This window comes from Nicotiana tomentosiformis, chromosome 3, assembly GCF_000390325.3.
Source record: "Nicotiana tomentosiformis chromosome 3, ASM39032v3, whole genome shotgun sequence".
NCBI lineage: Eukaryota > Viridiplantae > Streptophyta > Magnoliopsida > Solanales > Solanaceae > Nicotiana > Nicotiana tomentosiformis.
Window position 1 is genome coordinate 102,824,052 of NC_090814.1, and position 16,641 is coordinate 102,840,692.

The 16,641-nt window shown below is 38.2% G+C and overlaps 1 protein-coding gene across 2 annotated transcripts; it reads right to left on the reverse strand.

Moving 5' to 3' along the window:
• Positions 1 to 1,351: 1,351 nt before the first annotated feature.
• On the reverse strand, positions 1,352 to 11,630 carry LOC104112395 (uncharacterized). Of its 2 annotated transcripts, XM_009622289.4 has the most exons (8): positions 11,315 to 11,628; positions 9,706 to 10,994; positions 6,902 to 8,252; positions 5,301 to 5,580; positions 3,788 to 3,895; positions 3,426 to 3,704; positions 2,336 to 2,479; positions 1,352 to 1,946 (listed from the first exon to the last, which is right to left on the reverse strand). In XM_009622289.4, the coding sequence occupies exons 2-8, from the start codon at positions 10,928 to 10,930 to the stop codon at positions 1,758 to 1,760; spliced, it is 3,576 nt and encodes a 1,191-aa protein (XP_009620584.1). In that variant the 5' UTR covers positions 10,931 to 10,994; positions 11,315 to 11,628; the 3' UTR covers positions 1,352 to 1,757. The 2 variants fall into 2 exon arrangements, with proteins under 2 accessions (XP_009620584.1, XP_033516202.1); XM_033660311.2 differs by lacking the exons at positions 1,352 to 1,946; positions 2,336 to 2,479; positions 3,426 to 3,704; positions 3,788 to 3,895 and adding an exon at positions 3,916 to 4,906 and having other exon boundaries at positions 11,315 to 11,630.
• Positions 11,631 to 16,641: the final 5,011 nt, after the last annotated feature.

Here is a 16,641-nt window from a genome sequence, read left to right on the forward strand (position 1 = left end):
CCAAGCAACGGTTGCATCGAGAAAAACGCTGATGAGAAAGGATGAAGAAGTAAAAATAGCGACCGGAAATTAAAAACGGGATCATACTTACGTTTCATATTCCATTTCTCAGGAAATGGCTGCTCTCGGCCGGGATTAGGTCCGAGGTCTTCACCCAAACGAATCGGCCCATCCAGCCCTGATCTTTGTCTTTATCTATACTCGAGATGAACGCCTTGGTGGCCCGACGTTGAAGTTTTATCAACCCACCTCGATAGATTTGAGGGCTGTATAATCTTACGAGGTGGTCGAGGGTGAAAGGGAGCCCATCGATTTTACTCACGAAGAAACGGAGCAATATCACGATCCTCTAGAAAGAAGGGTGAATTTGACTGAGGATCACCTGGTATTTCTTGCAGAAATTGACGATGATCGGATCGAGGGGACCCAGTGTGAAAGGATAAGTGTAAACACTCAGATACCCTTCCACGTGGGTAGTGATCGCTTCCTTCGGTGCCGGTATCACAACCTCTTTGTTTTCCCAATTGCAATCTTTCTTCACCAGATCAAGAAGACTTTTGGGTATCGAGCATATATAGCTCGATACCGGCTCGCATGGACCAGCAACCGATGAGGATTTCTCGACCTTAAAATCGGAATCAATAACACACACCCCGGGAATAAGTTCCTCAAGGCGTGGCTCCACCACTGGTTTCTCGCCGACCGGCCGATATGAGGAAGCAGTCTCTTTCTGCGGAACGATTTTAGATGCTTTTGCCATTTAGTTTTTGTGAACGAAGAAGAATGGAGATTGAAGTATTTGGTGTTTTAAGAAGAACAAGCAACAAAATTTGAAAAATATGGAAATAGGGAGCTTTGGAGAAGGCGAAAAACTATGAAGATAGGAATGGAAAAGTTTCGAAAATAAAAGTTTGGAGCGATGAAGAAAGGAGCTATTTATTGGTTTCACAATGACGGTTCAAAACTGGTAATGGTCGACCATCAACTGACACGCATTTAATGTCTTGATAACCAGACCGACGAGACGTTTATCGCATACATCACAATCGGGTTCGTCGCTGACATCATCATCCACCAAGTCGAAGTTCGGAAATTCATATCGTTTCACATCATCTTCTTTCCGAGAAACGAGGGGACTATCTGTATACGATCAAGACCGAGTTTTGCCCTTCGTATGATTAATCGAGATTGGAACATGATAGTTCAAGGTTCATCATTGTAATATCGAGCCATGGTACGAAGAATATGTTGTCGAGCTCAAGAGGGATGATCACATAGTCCACAACCATTCTTAGCAAAATTCAGAGATGTGCTTGCGTGTGCAGGTATATGAGAGAGAGAAAGAGAGAGATTTCATCAAGTGGAACTTGCATTATGACCATCCGATGAAAATGTGAGTCATTGAAAATATGTTTCATCTTTCCTTCATTTTGATACATTGCAGCAAATGAGGGAAAGCAACCAAAATTGGATAGAGCTATTTCACAAGCTATCACTAAACACCTAAAAGAATCAACACACATCATGTACAAACTGCATGCATCCCCTTCCATCAAACAAGACAGAAAACCCTAATGTTACATAACATTTGTAAGACTACGTACGCAGTTGGGTTAAAATAGAAATACAGAGCTCAGTGAAATGGAAGCAAATGCGGACCACCTTGAGATATACCTCCTTTTTCATCACTGGAGCAGCCAAATTGGAGCAATTGCAGAACTTGGGCAGGTTAAGTTGCCACAGAAATATCACACAATTCAAGATGAAATTGGCTCGTATGGATACGATAACCACGGATGCTTTAAAGCCTCTGAGGCAGATGGGCGCTTCTTTGGGTTTACTTCAAGAAGATGAGCCACGAAGTCGATGAATCCCTGATCCCCCATTGGTAACCGATGCCTCAAGGATGTCTTTTTCGGTATCAAGTATTCCAATCTGTTTGTTTCCTGAAAAAGAAAACGAATTCAATAGATAATCAAGAATGAATATTAGCAAGCAGCAGACAGACAGAGCAACATTAACATTCAGAGCGACACAACAACGGAGAACACACAACAACGGAGCCCTCTTATAATGGGAGAATCTTTTGTATGTCCAATTCACCATTCACCGACTCATACAGAGAATAAAGAATTTGAAGACTCTGGAAGAGTAATATATGCTGTCCCAGACTTGTCCATCTAATCATCAAGTCAATTTGTAGCAAGACACACTTTGCCTTTAATAAAACAAAAGGTTTTGATCTTCAGAAGGGGATTAGTCAGAGGATTTATGACATAGTAAATCGCAGAGCCACACCCCCCCCCCCCCTTTCAACAAAGGAGAGGAAATTTACCTGATTTCGTTCATACAGCATGTGATTTTTGGTGAAATACTTATAAGTATCTCGTCCTTTGACAAGCATATCTTGGTCAATGGGGCTTATAATACCAATCACCCTAGCGAGTAAAGTGGCAGGAGAGTCATTTTGAAAAAGTACCTGCACACATGAAAAGTAACTCTAAACGCCCCATTTGAAGTCCCATTTGAAGCAATATCGCAATCAGAAGAATACACTAAAGTAACTAGTATGCATTGTATGAGCATCAAATAAAACAAGCATTCATGACAAGCACACTTGAAAACTGCAAGCTTCATTTCTAATCACTTATTAGCGAAGGATGTATGAGCAGTAAGTTGACTATTGGTCATTAGCTCTTTGTTTAACTTTTGTTCTGTCCATTGGATAGTTGCATATTAGTAACTCAAGATGGATTTGGCTCTCAGCAAACTACCACTCACATACTAAAGTCGATTGACTACTCCTGCCTGTCAAACAATATGCAAATGTTATAATTGTCACCAATATTCCACGTCTACCGGAGAGAATATATACTTGAATGAAATATTAATTCGTAACAGATGAGTTGTCTCCATCTAATTGCGCTACATATGCAACTTTAATAGGTTTGCTTCATCCTTACACTTAAAAAGAATGTCACCCAGCACAACCAATGTCACATTTAAAAACCATAGTACATGCATTGTAGTACAACTGGTATAGTAAAACATGGGGACGAATACTGATCTTTTTAAAAAACAATGGGACTTTGACATAATACATTAGAGAAGATGGGTGGCTTAACGCCACCAGAAACGTTCTTAGATATTAGGGTGAACACGACAGAGATCATTAAGGTTTCCAACAGTTTTGGTGCCAAATCTAACTCCAAAACATCGTGTAATCTGTCGCATTTCTCGGATATCAACTCTTGTAACTCTTAAAAATGTGAGGACAGAGGGCAAGGGATTGAAATAAAAAGGGAACACATGCTTACGAACACTTGTAATGCCTTGTATGACGGGTAAAAGATCCCTAATCAGAATCATAGTTTCATTACTTATAAAGAGCTAATAATCAGAAAATGCTTAAAGAAGGAACCTACATTGCCGGTGCAAAGTTCCGCTAGGATGCAGCCAAGTGACCAAATATCGATCTTTTTATCATATGGAAGTCCCAAAATAACTTCAGGTGCACGGTAGGATCTGGATTGGACATAGGAACAAAGATGATCTGTTTCAAAACAACTGCTTCCCAGATCAATCACCTTCACTTCACATCTACTGTAGCTTTTCACCAATATGTTCTCGGGTTTCAAATCACAGTGTATAAGCCCAAGGCCATGCAAAAACTGAAGAGCCTCCAAACATTGAATGGTGATTGACTGCACAAGAGATCAGTATTAAAGACAGAAGAGAAGCATCATCGATGATATAAAATCTTTATGGATATAGCCATGCAACAAACCTGCAGTCTTGGCATCGTAAAATAGACTTCTCCTCCAGATTCTCTATTAAATTTATGGAATTCATAAAGATTTGCCTTCAGGAGTTCACATACAATTAACAAATGCTCCTGATAACAAATATAAGGATCAGTGCCGAATAACATGTCACAGTACAAAAGTTTCTTCAGCTTATCATTCAAAATTATACATAAAGGAGTTCCCTTACTTATATGATTTTGCTTTCGAAACAGATAAGACAGTGGCCCAGCATAGATCACAGACACAATGGAACTTAGCATTTAGAAGGACTTCTGAAGGTTGGGAAGTAACAAGGATGGTTCAGTTTTAGGGAATTTGGACGGGGCCGTTAATTTTCAAGAAATTCCAGATAAACTGAAGCGGCGACACCAGAAGGACAGTACGAATTATGTAAAATCTGGCCACAAACTACTTTCATCTGTTAAGCACAGTTGTAAGTGGCCTTGGAGGTTCATTAGGGAAAAAGTCAAGCTCCTCCTAAGGCTGTTGGATTTTGTTGCATTGCAGACCATGAGCTTGGCTGACTCATTCTGATCTGCAGTGAAGGGGATTCACTATACGAAATAGATGCTTTATATGTGAGTCAGAAGCCAAAGATGTTAATCATCTTTAGCTACACTGTAAAGTGGCCAAACAACTTTAAGACATGTTTTTCAATTTATATGGTCTTGGTTGGGTAGTTCTTAGAACAGTGAGTGACATGCTAGCAGGCTGGTCGGATAGAAATTTAATCAAAGAACACAGGAAAGTACAATTCACCTTTCCAGCCCGCATCTTTTGGATGGTATAGTAGAAAAGAAAACAGAGGTGCTTCAAGGACTAGCCTGAATCTATGCAAATGTTCATTTACATGGGTTGGTACTTTTCGGTATTTGTATAACATGTTGATTGTATATGACTTAGAACTTTGTTAGATTTCCTTTGACTTCCTAAAACAAAAGGGAGATTGAGATTTTGAATTGTACATATCCAAGCCCCATCTTTGAGATGATTTTTTTTTCCAGCGTATTTGTACTGATTTAAATGAAATGAATAGAATCTTATCTTTGGTTGTTTATATAATCGGAAAATCTCCAGCTTTTTATGAAGAATCAGAAGATCTGCACTTAAAAATAAAAACATAATTCAGAAAACCAAGGTAGGAAAAGCTAAGGTGGGTGATGCCAGCATCGGTCAAAGATGTTACGTTCAGCTGGGCATTCAGACATCGGAAAGAAGATGCTGAACCCCGGGTGTGGTTCCTCTAGCACTAATGTGGGTTCTAAGAGAAAAAAATAGGGGAGCTTTTGAAGATATGGGAAAAATTTTGTCCAAATTAGGGAATTTTTTTTTGTTTTTATATAAATAATTTTATCTGAGTTATATGATTCAGAGATTTTGTAGAGAATCATGTTTTGTGTCGGTTTTTACTCACTGTAAACAGCTTGTATACCAGGGCAGTCACAACACATGAATGAAGTATTAGTTTATCAAAAAAAAAAGGTTTTTACTTACTCGATAATAAAAGTAATCATACAACCGAAGTAGATGGTACTTGTCAGCAGGATCATGCTTGTTGACATACTTGAGAAGCTTTATTTCATCAAGGCTCTGGTCAAAGAAATCTTTGTTGTTCTTTATGATCTTTACACAAACATCCATGCCAGTGTGAAGATCGTGTGCTTGGATAGCTTTGCTAAATGCAGCAGATCCAAGATACTCAGTAACTTGATATCGCCCCGCTAAAACTGAATTTAAAACGACATGGAAATTCTTGTCCTCCTCAAAGCCAGTTCTGATCCAAAAGATAAATCCAATTAACAAAAGACGCCAATTCTAAACATAAAACTAGACCAGATGAGGAAAATTCATGACAGAAATTCTTGAATGGCAAGCATATTAATCATATTAAAATTTTGTTATGGGTCTTAATCATTCAAATCTATTCAAACCCATTGAGTTGTTGTGAAAAAATAAATGGTTGAGATCTGAATGATTAAGACTTCAATCTAAAAAACAAATTCACTTAATGAATGAGATCTGGATGATTCAGATTTAGACCTTCCTCAAGTGCATCCAAATGAGTCCTAAAACTGATTCAGCATCATTTATATCTTCCAATATACACCATGAGCAAAATTAAAGTATACATTTAGACTTTATCTTAATATAGAATCAGCTGAGTCATTCAGTCCAAATAGTCCACCAAATGCCTGCAGGTACCAAATTCCACCACCTATTCTTCTTCTTTCTTTGATAAATTCTGTTCCAGAATCTCAGCAACTCAGTTGTTGAACTAGCCATGACAAAGGGGGGTTTTCCTTTTTTCAATAAGTACATCTTCAATTATTAAGCAAGCTTGATCACTGTCAAGCATGAAATATAAGTTCAGTAGGCACTAATGCCTAGCATCCTTACAGCAAGAAATCTTAGCAAGGATTGTGGACTACTACACTTAGTTTAAGGACATGTATATTTGAGCTCCCTCTTAGCTCTAAAATAAACTGATTTTCCTTAAAAGAAGAATATAAAGATATATATATAATATGAGTATGTGTGCATATAAGCTACATCTTCAGAGCAACATATGATGTTCTTTTTTGTTCCTTGTCAAAATGATGTTCTTTTTTGTTCTTCTGTTATAAAAATGTTTGATTCATCTAAATAAGGATATATAAAATCCACATGCATAAACAAGATCCAAGCAGAATTTAGACTATTAAAAGGGAAAACGTCGTCACAGGTACACCTTCGCCAGAATGACCAGCTGCCACTTTCCAAAGAAAGAGTACCAACTACTGACCTTAGATAGAGCTGTGGACAAGTTCCCAATTTACTTGGCAGAACTTCAATTTTGCGACACAGTGCTTTTTTTCAAATGCATCACAATTAACAGTCTCGGCCTTATTATAGCTTAAGTTTATAGATACAAAACCAGCATATTTGTTTTTATGAGTTAAAAAACCAGCTAAGTGCATCGAAATATGAAGATTCTCATTGCAAGTAACTAGCTATTTCCTCTGACTAGAACAATTGCAAAGGAAAAGTATTAAAATCAGCTAAAGCGGATTATGTCCTACTCTGAATCATAATAGCCAATAGGAGATTGAACATGCCTGTTTTTTCTATGCACAATCTTAAGATCAAAGGTTTCAAATTCCTCCTCCTGTGCCTTGATCTGCCTCACTTGCTCCTGCACTGCAGTAGCTTCCTCATCCTCCAGTGACGCCCCTACATCTTCTTCTCTTGCACTGGCTATTTTTGTCTCCTCTTCTTTCTTCACATCCTCTCGGTCAGCATAGCCATAATTTGAAAAAGATGAAGGACTAGAATTTTCTGATCCTGCAGCATTTGCATTGCTTTCATCTCTTGAGCTCTTGACAGGTGAAGACTCACTGCTTTTGCGCCTCCATGGAGCAAGCATGTCATCATTTGCCACCAGAGAATCATCAGCTTCATCACTGACAACAGTGTTGCACTTGTTTGACCATAAAGATTTACTCGAGCTTGTTTGAACTAACTGCCCATCTCTAGGAGGGGGAAATGAGAATCCTCCATCTAAGTGATTCATTTTCTGCACCAAACTTCCTTTGTCAATCCCAGTAACAAACTTGTCAGAACTATGTTTAGCTGCTTTCTTTTCTCTCTTTGATCTCTCTGAATAAGGCTTATCTGAAATGGGTGGTAGGTGTCTGGACCCACCAATACTGGAATCATGATCGTGGAAGTAATCAACATCCCCCTCACTACTCCCTCCAACCAAGCTTTCACGCACTTCGCTTCCAATATCAGCAGTATCACTGTTAATCCCCACACCAATAGACCGAACTGAACCATGTTGATCATCGTCCATGCAAATATCATCCGGCCGAGGCCTTCCACACTCATTCAGGACTTTACCATCCCCCAACATGACAAGTTCATTTGTTTGAGTAACAAAGCCCCGCCATACTGGCTCTGCTCGCATCAAACTTAGTTCTTCTTCATCCATCAACTGTCCATCATATTGGGCAATCAAATCATTCGCATTAGTTCTCCTGTACATTTCAGGTACTGATAGCCCTATGTGATCATCTGCGGGCCTAACTGGATCAACATCTTTTGATTGGAAATATCGCTCACCTGAGAAGCAGGAATCCTCTTCTGCAAAAGATTGTTCATCATCCTCTTCTCGGTTTTGCCCTCTTTGAGGATCTGGAACACTCCCATGCCCTGTTCCCTTCTCATTATCACTGGGGTAATCAATTTCATGCGCTAAAAACCAGGCCTCATCTTCAATAGGTTGTCTTGTGTAGCCAACATCCTCATCGTCATCATACTCATCGGAGTCCCAATATTCATTGGGGTAATCAATAGATTCACTCAGTCCATCACCAATTGTTGCAAAACCAGAAACCAGATCAGAAGTGTCCTCAGCAATGCCTTGACTTACAGACAGCCAACTACCTCCTGCCGGCCTTTTTCCACCTGACATTCAGTAAAGAAATGGTGATTACTGCACAAGCCATGAACAAGAAGATTCTAGAAACTACCTGTAATGGAAACTTAAATATGATAAGAGAGACAATCAATGGTCTAAGAACAGTTCATATCTAGAAGCTCCCGCTGTAATGTCTTTATTTGAGGAGGCAGTAAAAGAACAGGTTTTACATGCTTCACATGAACGCATAACCAGCATAAACATGACTCTGATATCAACTGTATTATTTTAAAGTATGAATTATAAAAACATGCAGAGTTGTACGTTCATGATACAACTTGTTTTCTTGAAGTTTTACCATTTATCCTATGGACTATGAAGTAGCGATTCCCCTTTAAGTATCCCATAACTTGTTTTTGAAGCCTGCTCCCTCACACACCAATCATAGGATTTTATACTAGTTTTTTTTTTGTTATAGGAGAATAAGTAAGCATCCCGAGGACTCAACAATTAAAACTAGTTATTTTTGGTTATAGGAGAATAAGTAAGCATCCCGGGGACTTAACAGTTAATGCCATTTATCTTGTGATACAGTTCTACAATACATTGGTTAGCGACAATGATCAGTTATCAAACATATCCAGATTGATGACTTGTATGCAAAGTTTATACCCTTTAAACTGCATTTTCTTTTTCTTTGATAACCAAAAAACAGTTCTTGGAGCCATATTTTTTATTACTTCACAACATTCTGAGAGTACAAATTTCTGGTCCAAGAAATTCTGGACCATCTGTCATTTCTTCTATGATAAAGATATGGATCTCCATGCACCCAAGGGTGTGGCCTAGTGGTCAATGAAGTGGGTGAGAACCATGAGGTCTCAGGTTCAAATCCCAGCGGAGTCAAATACTAGGTGATTTCTTCCCATCTATCCAAGCCTTGGTGGATAGAGTTACCCGATACTTGTTGTTGGTGGGAGGTGGCAGGTATCCCGTGGAATTAGTCGAGGTGCGCGCAAGCTGGCCCGGACAACACGGTTATCAAAAAAAAAAAAAAAGATATTGATCTCCATTTACTCATTTGAAGCAGGAAAAGACCCAGGATTTTATACAAGGGCATTCAAAAATGTTACACATGGGATTTGAACATGTAACCTAAAACAATTTTTAAACCCCCTTTGCCACTTTACAAGAATTTTCCCTCATATATATATATATATATAAAGGAAAAAAAATAGTTTTTATCCTATTTGCACAATATAATTTTTCAAGCTAGCTCCACCCCTGGTCCCAAGACTCTGAAAAGCCATGATTTCAGCAAAGCTAATGAGAACCCTACATTGGGGAAATAATGCCAATGGGACTGTACTCAAATCGGTTAGGAAGAACTACATGCTCCAGAACAGTGCACCTGGAGGTTAAAGTGCAAGCTGAACGCCACAGGCTAAATTTATTTTCCTCTAAAAGTACAAGCTAAAGTTGATCATCAAAGAAGCAAACCTGAACCAGTAAGATCTTGTCCAATAGGAACATCAAGAAATGAACCTATGAAATATGTATCATCAGCGTTACTAATCCTTGAGGCAGGTCCACCTCGTTCAAACTTTTCCTCCCAAGGAATACTGAAGGACTTCTCTTCTGATTTCAATCTAACAGGTGGCAACCTAGGGAATCCTTCTTTCTGGCTTTCAGAAACAAATGAAAAGCCTAAGCCGCTGAAATCTTTTGGTTCAATTCCTTGTGTCTTCCCAAGAAACAAAGCTCTTCCCACCTCATCCACTTGTTCTTTTATTGCTGCCCTAACATCACTAACCTCTGTTTTCCGCTTTCCTTCTTTCTTATCAGTACTACTGATGTCATGATCATAACTTGTCGAGACATCTCCTTTTGGAAATGGGAAAACAGTTTTAACTGTGCAGTCTTTCCAAGGCTCAGATGAAGGGTGCATAAATTCATCACTTTTCGACCAAGGGTTATTAATTATTGCATCTTTGGAGCATGCCCCACTTAGCTTAATTTGGTGATCAACCTCCTTGAGCTCAATAGTTCGACTATTGTCATGCTTAGGTTCCACAGTGTCTTTGCTAGTACTTCCAGGCCAAGAAGTTCTCTTTTCACTAAAGCTGACATCCTCCTCGTATTTTGCATGAGTCTTACTACTATCAAAGACCTCGGAAGAATTTAACTTTGACTTCCCAGAACGCACCAAACCGGAGAGGTCAATGGTACCAGTAGTTCCACCATCATTCTGATAAGAAGTAACCGGACCGTTAACAGGAGTGTATTTCCACGAATACAAATCGATAGTATCTTCCGAACTGTTGGCAAAACTGAAATTTTTGTCACTTGTCCCAACAGATTCATTAACTTTCTTCTGCTCTTGGACATTTTTCCAGTTGCAGTCCGAGCCATTTCTCCCAGTGCCACACTCTATCTCCTTAACAATAAGCTCCTTGGATATTTCACCGCTGCTCCTAGAACTCGTCTCCTTGTAAACATCTTCACTACTCGGAAAAGTTGTCCCCGGAGTCTCCGTGGTTGCTTTCCCTCTATTTGCTCCTTCTGATGATTGGCTCAACTCTTTGTCCTCAATGGTAAGCTTCTGAAGAACACCATTCAGATCAGGACGATTATTCAGCTCGTTCCGCAAAGCGGCCTCGGCCCTTGTAAATTTGTTTTTCCGTAGAAATTCCAGTATTACATCTACTGAGTTTGAGTCCCCCATTTATATTACGGCGAACTAAGAAATTTCACAACGTTCTACTACTACAATGAAAATTCCGCCAAACCTGAAAAATAAAAGAGAATTAATGAAAAATGCTGTGCCAAAAAGGTAATTTGCTATTTTGCGGATCCCAATAAAAAAATCAAAACGTTAATCAATAAATCATTTCAAAAACGAACTTTATTTCTAGGGATTTCCCACATTCTCTGGGCAATCAAATACCAAAACCCTAGCTAGATTTCGCACCCTCCGATTCAAAGATCTTCACTTTTTTCAAACCCTAGAAAGCAACAGTTACTAAAAATTGCAATAATAAAATATAAAATAAAAAACAACCACAAGAATAACAGAGACGAATTGAAAAGAGTGAAAATGAGAACTCACAGATCGAAGGTGAACGATACGACCCAATTAATTCCATGGGCAGCATCCACAGAAGGGAAGAAATGACAAAACTCAGAATACTTCGTAATCAAACATCACATTCAACTTCACACCTAGCTGAATAGTGGTGCTAAGCAAATGACAGCGTTTTGATTTTGAATATTTCTCCCCTTTTTGTTTTGTTGTTTTTTATTTTTTCCCCCTTAGCTCTTGTGATTTGTGATTCTTTCTTTGTTCGCTGTTTGGTGTGGTGGCTCTGAGGGGGAACTGATTTTTTCCGGGTTTGGGTTTGGTTTAATTTCTCTTTCGCTTGGCCTGCAAAAAATTATGGGGTCATATTGGTATGTATCCAATTAAATAATTCTATCAAATCAAAACAAAAAAAAAATAGATATGTACTAATTGAATTTAATATTTAAGGGCATGGCCATATGGGCATGGTAGTTGCATTAACTTTTAGCCGTTGATTCATCATAATTTTCACAGAAAATGATCAACGGCTAAGTGGTTTAATTGCTGCATTTGCAATAATTTAAAAATATTTCTCTATCCGTTCACTTTTAATTGTTCACTTTGAACTTTTCACACCCCTTAACAAACAATAAATAAAATATGTATTTTATAATTTTACCTATAATAATGATAGCATATCCAAAAGTATTGAGAAATGATTTGGGAATGAGTAGTTAATGATAAGGGTAAAAAAAGAAAAAAAGAATATTTTTCTTTTGATTTAATATAGTGGACAAGTAAAATAAAAATATATGATTAATATGGTGGACATTTGTTTCAACAAAATTGTTCCTTTGTTCTACAAGCTAGGTAGCTGCGCTTTTGGAATTTGCTATATAAGGTTGTAACTACGTTAGGCATTAACTATCCTACGAATATTATGATTTTGTACTTGCTGCGTAGTACTCTACGAATTAATACCAGTTCTTTAAGTAAACCACTTTTTGAGTGCTTCATGTCGAATTGGTCCTACGCACTCTTATGTATAGTGTATTAATCATTGCTCGGACTTACTGGCATGGAATGTCATGAAATATGATTGTAGCTCATTAAATTTAAGGTTTCTATTGATACTTGTTGGCTATAACTTTTTTCCTGTATAACTATAAAACGATTCATCTATACTTCTATCATGTGGCCGACTTATTAAGGGGTGTCAACCGATACTCTTTTGTCGGAAAAATTACACTGTGTAGTTAGGTAATTTTTTATAAAATATGTATATATACTATGTATTGACACTCATTGATTTCTTGATGAGTTTATTTTTTTATATTTTGATCCCCTTGTTAAAAATCCTGGCTCTGCCACTGCTTCTATCTGTATTTCATAAAACCAAAGTCATTCAGCAATCAACACCCGTCAATATTATTGTTTTCAAATGTTGACGGATGATTGCGGTGCCTACACCTAAACAATTTGGAAAGTTAATCTCAATGTTTCGAAAGAATATATGAAAGATAGAAGTGCAAGTCAAGTGTCGAAATAAGAAGAAGAAGATAGCTCGGGATATATAGTTTGGTTATGTCACATGTTGGCCCCTAGATGTATTGATCCGTAAAATATGAAACCATGGCGATCAAAAGTTTCTAAAGGGAACGAGATAAATCTAAAATCACATATTAAAAAGTTATCTCGAATGGCCTAAAATCTAATGTGCACAATTAAAAACATTTTCCTTCTAATGGTCGATGGTTAAAAAAAATTCTTTCTAATGGTGTATGATTAGGAGACAACAACAACAACAATAACAACAACAACCCAGTGAAATTTCACTAGTAGAGTATGGGGAGGGTAATGTGTACGTAGACTTTACCCTTACCCCGAAGATGCAGAGAGGCTTTATGGTTAGGAGAAAATTCCAATTTATAACGTTTCTCAAACATGATGTTTGGTTAGAAAAAGTTCCGATATTTTCTTTAAATAATTAAAAATATATATTTAAAAGATCACCTGGTTTTTTTTTTTTTTAAACAGCCCACTGGTCCACCAAACAATATAGTGAGCTCTTAACATGATTTGATACGGCATCACTACAAAAACGTATTGTTCACTACTTCATAGTCCAGACTCCAGACGTCGCTAATTGGCTAATTGATGTATCTCAATTCTTAGGTTGCGCTCGTAAATTAGTAGTAAATCGTAAAGTAACTTCTCTCCCAAGGAAAAAAAGTATTTTTGAAGAGAAGCAGAAATAATTTTTGAGAAGAAGAAAAAAGTAGTTTTTCTCCGAAAGCACATTTTTGAAAAATATTTTTGAGAAAAATACACTTAAAAATACTTTTTAAAAGTACTTTTCAAATTAAATAGCCAAAAATAAATTGCTTCTCACCAAAATTAATTTTTTTGAGAAAAGCACTTATCAAAATAAGTAGATTTTAGAAGATTGGCAAACAGATTGCCGGTGTAGTTGGGCCCTCGATTTCACATAGCAAGCTGCAGACTGAATGAATTAAACATTTCTGGATTGGGCTAGGGTGCAACCACACAGAAAATGGGCCCTTCTTTTACTATGTTCCTCGGGTGATTTGCAAGAATGCCCTTGGAAATAGGTGATCTTGACTTTTTAACCACGCTTCCCTCGGGGACAGAACTTCATATTTAACTAGCGTTATCCCGCTTGCCCATGGGTGATCTTGATTTTTGACCTCGTTTGCCTCAAAGGTTTTGCCCATGTAGCAAGCGAAGTTAAAAAATCAAAATCATCAATTTTCAAGATCATTGGATGTAATTTTCCGATGTTCCCCGGAAATATTCTCTCTACTTTCTTAAGTAAAGATATGCATACATACTAATTTGTCCAAACTTCACTTATAAAATTATACTGAATTTCCTTTTTGTTGTTGTTCCCCAACAAACAAAATAAGGGTCGATGCCGGACCGGCTTATATTGATAAATAAATGTAACCGCACGTTGTCAAGTTATTCAATCACGGGCAAGTGCTTTTGTTCATATGACATGGTGAGATCATTCAAAATGTACTCTCTTTCGTTTCCATTCATATGTAATTTTAAGAAGGAAAGAGAAGATTTTTAAAATTTATAATCTTATATCATAACATTTAATTTGTGATTATAAGGCTTTTAAACTTATGACTTAAACTTGTTATTGTTTACCCGTAAAACGATACAGTTGAATTTATACGTGGTTTCTAGATAAGTGAACTAATTTGATCCTGAAATAATGCAATAATTGAAGAAATATACAATATTTAGCCTTAAAATGTAGATGAAACAGCAGAGATGACAGTTCCGGGAACAAGGTTTCCGGGCATAGTACTGATGAGATCAAAAAGCGGAAAAGTAAGATTATATAATATAGTATAAGTTTAGTCAGAAATTCGTATCCTTTACAATGATAACTAGGCTCACTATTTATAGTTGTGTCTAGGGAAGGAGGTCCTAGGATCGTGCCCTCATTTAATGTCAATTATGAGGGTCATTGATGAATATGTAACGGTGAACATAAATGCTAAATTCTCTGTAACGGGTCGTCGCTCTTAATGGTGCAGAATATTCCTTATCAAATGCTACCGAGCGCAGAGCATTTAATACACTTTTATGAACGTTATCCCTTACGACGACAAGCGGAATGACTGCGTTCGGTCTTCGGTCATCCCCGTCTTGGGTTCCACGGGTCTTTCCTTTAGATGACCACGTGTCATTTCATATTTCACTCTATACAGATAGTCCCCCTGCTTTCCTATGACATAACTTTGTGTTATCGAGAAGTTGGTAGAAACACTCTTTTGGCGGGAATTACTATAACTTCCTCTGAAGGCTTCTAACAGTTGATTAGATGCACGTCTTTCCGCATTTAATCCCCCGAACACGTGTCATCCCACGATTTAACACAATATTTTTTCAATTATCGAGGTAATCATGACCATGAATTTAGCCGCAAAAATTTTACTTATACGCATCATTCTTTTCCTTTGCACTTCATAATTTCTCGAGCTTCTGATTTGTATCTTTGTTCTCTATCTTTTCTCTTATTCTCTTCAAACAAAAACCCTTTCCTTCTTCTTATTCAGTGGTTTCTTCCTCCAAGCGTGCCGGTTCTTCAAAGAACAAGAACAAAGCCAAGGACTCTGCTCCTCCAATGGTGGGTTCCATCATCCTTAGAAGTCTTATTATCACAAAAGACTTTGAAGAGAAATTTCCTACTGATAATTCTCGTACATGGGCCGTTAGCAGGTATCCTTCTTTCATACATCCTTCGAGCATTCCTGCTATGAAGGAAGACTGTTGCTTCCATGACTTGGAAATTATGTTCCCGATATGTCGGAGCGAGTCACCCTTCCCAAGGAGGGTTTTACTTATGTTTACATGTATCCCTTTACTTTGAGTACGTTTTCTTTTAGTGTGGAGCTTGATTCCGTGATTGCGGAGTTTTGCCTCCGCTACCAAGTGTGTTTGGCACAAGTAAGTTCTTTTGTGTGGATGACGGTTGCTTGCCTTCGGTGTTTGTTCCAGAAAACTGGAGATGAGCTAACCTTAGCTCATATGATGAATCTCTATTCTCCCAAAATCTTCCGCGAGGGAATGATAAACCTCTGCAAGCGTGGCCACCATGCTTTGCTATCTAGCATGGATGATGACAACGACCATGGGTGAATGGAACAGTTCGTTGTAGTCACCACCAACGACATCATTCCAGCAACGGCTTCATCTTTTTCGATCGCTTGGAACCGCACTCGTAAGCTCTTTGTTTAGTATTTCTTTTTACTAAATATTTTTCTATAGCCGTATTGATCCTCCATCCTTCGTTTGTTTCAGCAACTTGATGAATCCCACCGGTGATCAAAGGTTTCGACTGGTGGGTATAAAAGATCTTGGACGTTACGACGCCCGAGACTCGCTTGTAGAAAGAACTAGCCCCTAAATATGGGTGGAAGGCCAAGAATCATGGTAACTCAAACTCGACTTGTTTCAAATTTTCATGTAAAGAATTTGATTGATCTCTTCTAACCTGTCTATGAAATTAGGTCTACCCACGGGGCACTGTTGTCGTTCCTGAGGAGGATGTCTTGGTTGATCCTGCTGATGCAGCGAGGATGCTTGAGGAGGAGCTTACTCGAATAGGTGTCTCCGGGCCTGCTTCAAGATCAAAAGCTTCTTTACGGAGTCCCCGGCTGGAGGACAAACAACCGAAGAGAAGACGCTCTTCTACAGCCGGGGAAAAGAATAAGAGAGCGAGGACCGATGCCCCCGAGTCATCTCCGATAACGATAGTGATTGTCCCTCCTTCTGGGCCGGTCATAGACACTGTGACGATTGACGATGATGAAGAAGCTAGTGATGATAGATCTTCT

Bases quoted from the DNA above. Each gene is read 5' to 3' on its own strand.
- LOC104112395 (XM_009622289.4), bottom strand. From the start codon at position 10,930: ATGGGGGACTCAAACTCAGTAGATGTAATACTGGAATTTCTACGGAAA. The intron at 8,253-9,705 runs GTTTGCTTCTTT...ACTGAATGTCAG, and splicing joins ACAAGATCTTACTGGTTCAG to GTGGAAAAAGGCCGGCAGGA. The intron at 1,947-2,335 runs GTAAATTTCCTC...TTTCTTTTTCAG, and splicing joins TGCTGTATGAACGAAATCAG to GAAACAAACAGATTGGAATA.